We start from the raw sequence: 12,159 nt of genomic DNA on the forward strand, positions 1-12,159 counted from the left end.
TAAAACATAACTGAATGAAAAATGTGATCAAAGAGCCAAAAGCCAGCTTTCCATATTTCAAGGACTTTCTCCATTTTAATATTTGAATGAAATGAAGTTGCTCCTGTGGTTATTCAACCTGTTAATCCCTGACCCTGCTTTTCAGGCCTCAGGCTCGCAAAAAATGTTCTCAAAGCAATGATAAACCTGTGAGTTGGATGCAGAAAAGTCAGAATCAATATAGATGTTTTAATATGAAAGTAAATTCAGATTGAACAGTAACAAAAATGTAATTATAGTTTCCGTCCAAAAAAATCCCATTACTTATAGTGAAAACCACCCTTGAATGGTGGGATAGTAGACAAAAGCTTTAGGAATCCAAACTATAACATATATTAAGTACCCTGTATCAAGATTGATGCAAAACAAGTGACATTTGACCTTTTTAGAGAGATTTAGAAAGAAAAAAAACCCTCTTGGGTCATTTGGGTGTATTTGCCGAATCTCTGGAACCCATTGGTCGATGTTGATGATTGACACCACTTTTGAACCGTTAGAGCCAATAGAATCGAGGGGAGGTTCCTAAATCCCCTCGATCCAAACATTACCCATTGAGGATGGAGAGTGATGCACAGCCAGCATGCCCAAAACCGGAAGCTCCGTTACACTCTATATGAAAACTCAGTTTATTGACATAAATATGTTATGATGGATTATCAGTAATCATTTCAAAGTGACACAGAGACATTGGATTAACCTTCAGCAGCGTTTATATGCGTTTTAATGCCATTGAACACAACTTTTGATCAGAAAACAGCAACGGTAAGACGTATTTGCCGGTTTGGCCCCGTAAGGTGAAGTTGTGTGTTGTCTTTCCTGACTTTCGCTGCAGTGAGTTCTGGTCGCACAGTGATGATACTTATACCATTGGAATCTGTGGAATCTCAGATTTCATATGATATCAGATAGAATGAAATATACAATATTGCTACTGTGAGTTATGTGCTAAGTGCGTTAGCACCCTTTCGCTTAGTGCTAATTCAGAGGCTCGGCGTTAGACTTGTGTTTTGTTTCGGTAAAAATGGTTCGTATCGTCAGTTAGCTGAGTTTCTTCCCGTTAATTATTACACGTTAATAGGTTGTTAAATGTTAAGAAGCCCTGAGACACAGTTTCGTGAATATTGTGGTGTGGTTCATTTGGCACGTTTGTTTTATTTCATGAAATACTAATAAATAATATGATAATAATAAGATATACTTTATTAATTCCAAATTTGGACATTTTCGTTGCAACAGCGTGTAAAACAAAGTATTGCACATAATTAGAAATACAATTATACAATATAATATCTCAAAATAGAAGATAAAACAGAATGTAAAGAGTGTAAATATTAAGATGGTTGCCGGTTTCAAATGAACCGTGCTACATTTTTGTCAAATTGTTGCATTTCTCACTCATTTTAAAGCTATGTGTTTAACTAAAAAAAGCTCAAAATCATTCAGGATATAATAACCTGAAAGTGCTTCTGGAAGTGTAAGAATGCTCTCCGGGAATTTAGTTTTGCACGGATTATATTTGATATTCAAGATTTAAATCTGGGTTAAATGATATATACAATTATTTGAATTCTTTATAATTTGTTTTACTTTAATTTTAATGTTGTGGCAAGCGGTTTAATTGCTCTCCTGTGATATCTAGTTTTGTAAATTGTATTTTTTTACTTAGCTTTGCAGAATGCTACAAGGTTGTATATATTTTTTAGCCATTTTAAAGCTTTTTGTTGGGAATTTAATTAATTATAATACTTGGATATAAAAAGCGCATTTCAAGAAACTCAAGGACGCTTCATTTTAAACTTGTTGTGCAAGCATTCAAACTAGCTGTGTTTAAACAGGATGCTTTTTTATTTCTTATGTTGATTTTAAAGCGTTGTGGCAAGCTGCTTTAGAGCTCTTTTGTTTCTTTAATCCTTTCTAAACAATAATGCACAAACTAAAGAGCTGCTTTTACTGCATAAAAACTCAAAATGAATTGGGATAAATCACCTTGCAGTTTAGCTGGCGCTGTGGGAAAGCTCTGCTGTTGTTTTACTGTCGGAGCGTTCTCCAGCAGCTTCTCCTCTTCCTCCTCTTCCTCATCCCTGCCAGGCTCTTCTTCCTCCTCTCCCTCCAGGTCTCTGGGTCCAGGTCTGACCCGAGTCCCGCCCCGGTTTGGAGCCTGGAGTACAAATACTTTGTTACTGTACTTAAATAAATGTTTCTGGTATCAGTACTTTACTCCACTTCTTATTTTTCTGACGACTTTTTACTTTTACTTCTTACATGTTGAACACAAATACCTGTACTTTCTACTTCTTACATGTTGAACTCAAATACCTGTACTTTCTACTTCTTACATGTTGAACTCAAATACCTGTACTTTCTACTTCTTACATGTTGAACTCAAATACCTGTACTTTCTACTTCTTACATGTTGAACCCAAATACCTGTACTTTCTACTTCTTACATGTTGAACTCAAATACCTGTACTTTCTACTTCTTACATGTTGAACTCAAATACCTGTACTTTCTACTTCTTACATGTTGAACACAAATACCTGTACTTTCTACTTCTCACATGTTGAACACAAATACCTGTACTTTCTACTTCTTACATGTTGAACACAAATACCTGTACTTTCTACTTTTTACATGTTGAACTCAAATACCTGTACTTTCTACTTCTTACATGTTGAACCCAAATACCTGTACTTTCTACTTCTCACATGTTGAACTCAAATACCTGTACTTTCTACTTCTTACATGTTGAACACAAATACCTGTACTTTCTACTTCTTACATGTTGAACTCAAATACCTGTACTTTCTACTTCTTACATGTTGAACTCAAATACCTGTACTTTCTACTTCTTACATGTTGAACTCAAATACCTGTACTTTCTACTTCTTACATGTTGAACACAAATACCTGTACTTTCTACTTCTCACATGTTGAACACAAATACCTGTACTTTCTACTTCTTACATGTTGAACACAAATACCTGTACTTTCTACTTCCTACATGTTGAACCCAAATACCTGTACTTTCTACTTCTCACATGTTGAACTCAAATACCTGTACTTTCTACTTCTCACATGTTGAACTCAAATACCTGTACTTTCTACTTCTCACATGTTGAACTCAAATACCTGTACTTTCTACTTCTTACATGTTGAACACAAATACCTGTACTTTCTACTTCTTACATGTTGAACTCAAATACCTGTACTTTCTACTTCTTACATGTTGAACACAAATACCTGTACTTTCTACTTCTCACATGTTGAACTCAAATACCTGTACTTTCTACTTCTTACATGTTGAACTCAAATACCTGTACTTTCTACTTCTTACATGTTGAACTCAAATACCTGTACTTTCTACTTCTTACATGTTGAACTCAAATACCTGTACTTTCTACTTCTTACATGTTGAACTCAAATACCTGTACTTTCTACTTCTTACATGTTGAACTCAAATACCTGTACTTTCTACTTCTTACATATTGAACCCAAATACCTGTACTTTCTACTTCTTACATGTTGAACTCAAATACCTGTACTTTCTACTTCTCACATGTTGAACTCAAATACCTGTACTTTCTACTTCTTACATGTTGAACTCAAATACCTGTACTTTCTACTTCTTACATGTTGAACTCAAATACCTGTACTTTCTACTTCTTACATGTTGAACTCAAATACCTGTACTTTCTACTTCTCTCATTTTCCAAACAGCTGGTTCCTTTAGTCTGAATGTGTGTTTGATGCGTGATCATTATTCTTTAGAGTCATTGCGTGCCTATTGATTTGAACACGATCCGTGTATCCATCATTTCCTGGTCTTCTCTAAAGAAGAGGGACCAATGGAAACGTTGTCATGTTGCCGTTGTTCAGCATGGAAACATTCATTAGCTAACAATGACATTATTGTTCTATTAATATAAAGGGAGGTCAGGTACTCTTTAAAATAGCTGCTAGTTATGGGTACTTTTTACTGAAGTACATTTCAAAGCCTCTTTACTTTGACTTGAGTAAAGAAGTTTAGTCAGTACTTCTACTTTCACCAGAGTATTTTTAAACACGAGTATCTGTACTTCTACTTGAGTAAAGGATGTGTGTACTTTTGCCATCTCTGCCTGGTTCTTGTTCTGATCTTTTTCCACCACCTGCAGAGCCTCAGTGATCAGGCGGGACAGCTGGCTCAGGTCCTGCGGCGTCAGGCCGTCCACGTCCACATGGTGCCGGCCCACGCTCTGCAGAACCTTCTGGATGAACTTCTCTGCAGGAAACATGGAGAAGAGAGAACAGACCCTTAGACACAATCCTTACCAAAATGCACATGAAATACAATAAGTTAGAATTAAATCATGTGCTTTCAGACGTATTATGAAGTTATTACCCTATCTGATAATAATCCAAAGCAGGAGAGGCAATAATGTAATATAATACATTATTTTATATATTTATATATATATATATTTATATAGTCTTAAAGTTACAACCGGCCCTTTGAGTGCAACCATAATGCTGATGTGGGCCGTGATGAAATTGAGTTTGACCCCCCTGCTTTAAACCATGAATGAACTCAAAAGGATTCATTTATGTGAAAAAAACAATGTAATGAATTGGAAAAAGAAATGAAACAAAGCTAACTTCTCCCTCACGTACCATCCACAGGCGCCAGAGGCTCTTTGACTGAAGCCCCCTGAGTTTTCCCATAGCAATATAATGTGTCAACTAATCAAATACAGGCAAGCCGAGAATGCATATCTGGTAGAACTCAATAAAACAAGGCCACAAACAACCTAAAAATGATCAGAGTTAAAAGCACTGAAAGTAGAGCGGCTAAAAGATCAAAGTGTGCCTGAGTAGGTGCACTTCTCCATGACAGGATGTGTGATTACCTGGAAGAGCATCAGGACTGTTTGAGGCAGATGATAGCTATGTGATTAACATGATGATTCAGCCTCTATGGAGAGAGACATCAAGCATGCTCATTTCTGACGTGGAGCTAATCTGAAGTAAACATTGAATACTGCTTTCTATTCCTCCATCTTGTGACTGTGTAACTCCCTCTCTTGGATATCAGCATGTGAAGGACACTGTTCAGGAACTAGTTGATGTGTATGTGATGCTACTTCCATTCTGGAGAGGATCACAGATACATGGATCCTGAGGTTGAAGCTCAAGCTGGTGACGAGTGATATTTTTCTAACAGTATCAAATCAAATCGAACTGTATTTGTATAGCCCAATATCACAAAACACGTTTGTCTCAGTGGGATTTACAGATTAAAAACAACATTGTATATGATGGAGTTACAGCAAAACGACAAGACAAGATAGTGTGTGGAATACAAATAGAAATACAACAAAATAAAATAAGATAGAAAAAAAGACGATTAAAACATTCAAATGAATTAACATAAAAATAACAATAAATCAAACTTCTCCCTCACGTACCATCCACAGGCGTCAGAGGCTCTTTGACTGAAGCCCCCTGAGTTTTCCCCAGCTTCATCAGTCTGGATTTCGGACCCTCTGTTTTTAGGCCGGTGTTTTCTATCCCGTTGCTGTAAAAGGGCCTCAGTTTGGGGTCTCCCCGCCCGCTCTGCAGGGACAGATACTGCCTCAGGGCGCCCCGCAGGAAGTCTCCGTCGGGTGGAGGTCTCTGCTGCTTCTGCACCGGTGAGAACGAGGAAGAGGAAGAGGAGGAAAAGCTGGAGGACTTCTGAGGCTTGGAGCGATAGTAGTCTGCAGCGACGCCTGACTGGAAACGGTCAGTCTGGAAGAAAGCATGTGTGACATAAAGTACATTCAAGCCGATAAGCACCCAGACAGTAACAGAAAGTTTGATATTTCCTGATTCATGTGACACTGATCAAAATGTATCCCACAGGCCATGAGACTGCACTATTCTTATTATTAATGTATGTCTTGTTTATATTTATATTGCATTGTTTGAGGAACATGTGACCCAAGATGTTCATTGCATAACTACAAATACACTGTAGCTGTGAATATGACATTAAAACCTTTGCATTATTTTGGGTGGACAAGTGGTTTAAGGTGAATTGCATCTCAAATAAAAGCATTAAAAACCCAAAACATCTTGTAAAAACAGCACAAAAAGGTACATTTTACATTGCTACACTATCGTGCGATGTACTTATTACTTATTGTGTGTGTGTGTGTGTGTGTGTGTGTGTGTGTGTGTGTGTGTGTGTGTGTGTGTGTGTGTGTGTGTGTGTGAAGCCTAGCATTACTATACTTGTGGGGACCTACATCTGTTGCCCCCCTTATGGGGACATAATGGAGGTCCCCATGAGAGGAATCATTATTTTAGGGTGAAGACTTGGTTAGGGTAAGGGTTAGGCATGTGTTGGTTATAGTTAAGGTTAGGATAAGTCTCCTGGAAATGCATGTAAGTCAATGTAATGTCCCCTGAAGTGATGTATACATAGTATGTGTGTGTGTGTGTGTGTGTGTGTGTGTGTTTTTGTAAATGTAGTTTGCATTTAAATACAGTGAGAGCATTTTAAAGCATTCGCCACATTTAGCTTCATCATTAACACTTTAATCCAACATCTGCACAAAGTAATTATTGTCATGAAAATAAGGCCTATTTTGTGGGTGAAAAACAAGTTATTAAATGCAATTATGCCATCATATTAACGGATCCATCAGCTGAACAAAAGCAGAGTCACTGCGGCTCCATTAACGCCCACCTGGGAGCACAGAGAGATTATAACAAAAACAAGATAAACGTGAAGTTCCTCACAGTCAAACTTCTTTATGTGTTATGTGAGGCAACTTCTGGTTTTTAAAATGGTCGGGATCATTATTCTTCTATATCTTAGGGTTCGGGGACTCTATTAAAGAGCTGCATGATTTTGAAGAAAATGAAATGCGATATATTCAATATATATTATTCCTTTGCCAAACATTGCACATGTAGATATTGCAAATTAGATGACATTCTGATTCATCGTTCAGCCTTTATTCCCCTCATGTCTGCCAGAAATCATTCAGCTCTGCTCCTTTTACTCAAACACATGAACCTGCATAGAAAAGGGCCACACGTTCAAAAAGGGGGGGGGGGGGGGGACACGGGGAGAGTTATTAATTAGGGCGTTGAACTGCTGAACTCTGCTGGTTTTATCGCTCTCGTAATGATCGTGCTGCGAGAAACCATCAGTTCAGGAGGAGAAGAAGAGATGGAGCGACAAGGAGGGATGACACCGGTACCCTGCTGTGAAGGAGTGTGTGTGTGTGCGTGCGTACGTGCATGTGTGTGTGTGTGTGGTCTAGCATTACTATACTTGTGGGGACCTACATCTGTTTACATAGTCACGTGTGGGGACTGGCTTCCCTTATGGGGACAAATTGGAGGTCCCCATGAGGGGGATCATTAATTTTAGGGTGAAGACTTGGTTAGGTTTAGGATTAGGGTAAGGGTTAGGGTTAGGCATGTGTTAGTTATGGTTAAGGTTAGGATAAGTCTCCAGGAAATGCATGTAAGTCAATGTAATGTCCCCTGAAGTGATGTATACATGGTATGTGTGTGTGTGTGTGTGTGTGTGTGTGTGTGTGTGTGTGTGTGTGTGTGTGTGTGTGTGTGTGTGTGTGTGTGTGAGAGAGTTTATATAGCGGAGTGTGTACTGTATACACATGTGTGTGTTAGGCAGGTGGCAGTGAGTAGACGGTGGGGGACATGAAGGCGTTAAAAACAAACGTCCCACCTGCTCTTCCGCCGTCAAACCTATAAATACTGATTTATTAGTCGATTAACTCACTGGAAAACTTTAATTATTTTATAGTGGCAGTAAAAAAAAAACAACATTATGGCAATTACATTTTACTAGGCTGTGGTGTAACTTGCAGTATAAGACTAAATGGAAAAACACTTCATTATATCACTGTATTCCAACTACTAGCATTATAGGACCAAATCAATATGTCTATATTTAGCAGATTAATTATATAATACACTGGATTTATTTGAAACAGTCTTGTTTACATTGCCCACGATTATTTTTAACCAGGTATATTATTATAACGTTCTTTTTAAATATACACAATTTGAGAGCTACTGCAGAGAATGTAAATGCCATAAAATATGTATGTGTAATGCTGTAGTTTAGTTCACATGTTGACATAAATTGTATTACTATATTTTATTAATGGTGTTGTTGGCGCCTCCAAAAAAATGTGATTATTATTTATACCACTAGTTTTATCATACCTGCAGATTTTTCTATTTAACTTTTTCTAAACGCAATTTATATGAGTTTTTTCAGTAAGTTTAATACTTTTTTTCCAATGCAATCCCCCAACAATTTCTATAGAGCTGCCTTAATCATGGCACTGAATTATCCAGCATCCAGCAAGCAAAAAGTGTTTAATAACTGCAAGTAGAAATGTTTAACTTGTCAGACCCAATAAAGTGAATGTGAGAAAGCCGTGCAGTCATCTGGCCAAACCAAAGATGTGAGACACTATTCATGTATTGCAATGGGAATTTATAAACTCCCTCAACCCAAAAACCAATAACAGAATGATTGAATAAAAGTACATTAGAGACCCAGAAGAGACTCACCTTGCCGTGTGAGCTCAGGCTGGAGGAAGAGGTTTTGGGGATAAGTCCGAGGCGTTGGAGGTACGTCTGGAGGTTCCTGCTGAGCTCCAGCTGCACCGGCTTCACCCTCCGATCCGCCGGGTCCATCGCTTCAGATGAAGGTCTAAAGGGGGGAGGGGGTCATCACTGTGTTACTGCACAGCCATTTAATTACTCTTAGATTACATTGCATTATATTTAGCTGAGGTTTTGATCCAGAGCTACTTACAATAAGTGCAATAAACCATGAAAAGTCATTCAGAGTTATCCATTCTTTGTGTGCGCTCTTTCATTGCTTTATACAGATATTGCCATATTTTCATAACCAGCTCCACACAAGGATGTTTATTAACCAAAAAGGCAACTGTATGAATCGGTTTCAGTTCTTTTTTTTTACATTGATAAATTATCAACTACACATTTTAGCCCTTTTCATTGGCTCTTTTGACATTGACACTGTTTGAATTTGATACACAGCCAGCTTTGTCTGCACCAAAGGTATCCCAGCATGCTTTGTGCAGCAAATCAGTCACTTCCTGTTCACACACTGAATGGTGTCCACATATCTTTGAAGCTCAGATCTAATAAGGATATATATTGTACCTGCTGTCTGTGTTGTGGACGGCTCCGTTCTGCTGCGTTCTGAAAGGAACCCTCCTCAGTTTGGAAAGCTCTTTAGAGAGAACCTGCTGAGTGGTGTCATCTCCCCAGGTCAGACCTGCAGACACACACACACAGAACCTTAAGAACCACATTGTACACACAGAACCTTAAGAACCACATTGTACACACAGAACCTTAAGAACCACATTGTACACACAGAACCTCAAGAACCATATCATAAACAGAGTACTTTAGGAACCACACCGTCAACAAAGTACCTTATCAACCACACTGTTAACAAAGTACCGTAAGAACCACACTGTCAACAAAGTACCGTAAGAACCACACTGTCAACAAAGTACCGTAAGAACCACACTGTCAACAAAGTACCGTAAGAACCACACTGTCAACAAAGTACCGTAAGAACCACACTGTCAACAAAGTACCTTAAGAACCACATCATAAACAAAGTACCTTAAGAACCACATTGTCAACAAAGTACCTTAAGAACCACATCATGAACACAGAACCTTAAGAACCACATCGTCAACAAAGTACCTTAAGAACCACATCATAAACAAAGTATCTTAAGAACCACATCGTCAACAAAGAACCTTAAGAACCACATCGTAAACACAGAACCTTAAGAACCACATCATAAACAAAGTATCTTAAGAACCACATCATAAACAAAGAACCTTAAGAACCACATCGTAAACACAGAACCTTAAGAACCACATCATAAACAAAGTATCTTAAGAACTACATCATAAACAAAGAACCTTAAGAACCACATCGTCAACAAAGTACCTTAAGAACCACATCGTAAACACAGAACCTTAAGAACCACATCGTAAACACAGAACCTTAAGAACCACACCGTCAACAAAGTCCCTTAAGAACCACATCATAAACAAGGTACTTTAAGAACCACATCAAACACAGAACCTTAAGAACCACAATGTCAACAAAGTACCATAAGAACGACATTGTTAATCAGAATCAGAATACCTTTATCAGTCCCACAGAGGGGAAATTTACGAAGTTAACAAAGTACCTTAAGAACCAAACTGTCAACAAAGTCCCTTAAGAACCACATCATAAACACAGAACCTTAAGAACCACATCATAAACACAGAACCTTAAGAACCACATCGTCAACAAAGTACCTTAAGAACCACATCGTAAACACAGAACCTTAAGAACCACACCGTCAACAAAGTCCCTTAAGAACCACATCATAAACAAGGTACTTTAAGAACCACATCAAACACAGAACCTTAAGAACCACAATGTCAACAAAGTACCATAAGAACGACATTGTTAATCAGAATCAGAATACCTGTATCAGTCCCACAGAGGGGACATTTACGAAGTTAACAAAGTAGCCTACCTTAAGAACCAAACTGTCAATAAAGTCCCTTAAGAACCACATCATAAACACAGTCCCTTAAGAACCACATCATAAACACAGTCCCTTAAGAACCATATCATAAACACAGTCCCTTAAGAACCACATCATAAACACAGTCCCTTAAGAACCACATCATAAACACAGTCCCGTAAAAACCACATCATAAACACAGAACCTTAAGAACCACATCAGACACACAGAACCTTAAGAACCACATCATAAACACAGAACCTTAAGAACCACATCATAAACACAGTCCCTTAAAAACCACATCATAAACACAGAACCTTAAGAACCACATCAGACACACAGAACCTTAAAAACCACATCATAAACACAGAACCTTAAGAACCACATCATAAACACAGTCCCTTAAGAACCACATCATAAACACAGTCCCTTAAAAACCACATCATAAACACAGAACCTTAAGAACCACATCAGACACACAGAACCTTAAGAACCACATTGTCAACAAAGTACCTTAAGAACCACATCATAAACAAAGTATCTTAAGAACCACATCGTCAACAAAGAACCTTAAGAACCACATCGTAAACACAGAACCTTAAGAACCACATCATAAACAAAGTATCTTAAGAACCACATCATAAACAAAGAACCTTAAGAACCACATCGTAAACACAGAACCTTAAGAACCACATCATAAACAAAGTATCTTAAGAACCACATCATAAACAAAGAACCTTAAGAACCACATCGTCAACAAAGTACCTTAAGAACCACATCGTAAACACAGAACCTTAAGAACCACATCGTAAACACAGAACCTTAAGAACCACACCGTCAACAAAGTCCCTTAAGAACCACATCATAAACAAGGTACTTTAAGAACCACATCAAACACAGAACCTTAAGAACCACAATGTCAACAAAGTACCATAAGAACGACATTGTTAATCAGAATCAGAATACCTTTATCAGTCCCACAGAGGGGAAATTTACGAAGTTAACAAAGTACCTTAAGAACCAAACTGTCAACAAAGTCCCTTAAGAACCACATCATAAACACAGAACCTTAAGAACCACATCATAAACACAGAACCTTAAGAACCACATCGTCAACAAAGTACCTTAAGAACCACATCGTAAACACAGAACCTTAAGAACCACACCGTCAACAAAGTCCCTTAAGAACCACATCATAAACAAGGTACTTTAAGAACCACATCAAACACAGAACCTTAAGAACCACAATGTCAACAAAGTACCATAAGAACGACATTGTTAATCAGAATCAGAATACCTGTATCAGTCCCACAGAGGGGAAATTTACGAAGTTAACAAAGTAGCCTACCTTAAGAACCAAACTGTCAATAAAGTCCCTTAAGAACCACATCATAAACACAGTCCCTTAAGAACCACATCATAAACACAGTCCCTTAAGAACCACATCATAAACACAGAACCTTAAGAACCACATCAGACACACAGAACCTTAAGAACCACATCAGACACACAGGAACTGCATTATTTATTCTGG

General features: G+C 38.0%; 1 protein-coding gene across 1 annotated transcript in view; it reads right to left on the reverse strand.

Annotated features, from left to right (window-relative positions):
- Nucleotides 1-12,159, reverse strand: part of LOC117550270 (receptor-type tyrosine-protein phosphatase N2-like) — an 86,694-nt gene that overhangs the window by 21,866 nt on the left and 52,669 nt on the right. Inside the window, exons 4-8 of the mRNA XM_034222647.1 lie at nt 9,242-9,356; nt 8,621-8,762; nt 5,485-5,806; nt 4,144-4,301; nt 2,026-2,197 (exon numbers count right to left, since the gene is read on the reverse strand). Coding sequence (XP_034078538.1) covers nt 2,026-2,197; nt 4,144-4,301; nt 5,485-5,806; nt 8,621-8,762; nt 9,242-9,356 — 909 coding nt within the window. The remainder of the gene's footprint in view (nt 1-2,025; nt 2,198-4,143; nt 4,302-5,484; nt 5,807-8,620; nt 8,763-9,241; nt 9,357-12,159) is intronic.

The sequence above is a fragment of the Gymnodraco acuticeps genome, unplaced genomic scaffold (assembly GCF_902827175.1).
Source record: "Gymnodraco acuticeps unplaced genomic scaffold, fGymAcu1.1, whole genome shotgun sequence".
Lineage (NCBI taxonomy): Eukaryota > Metazoa > Chordata > Actinopteri > Perciformes > Bathydraconidae > Gymnodraco > Gymnodraco acuticeps.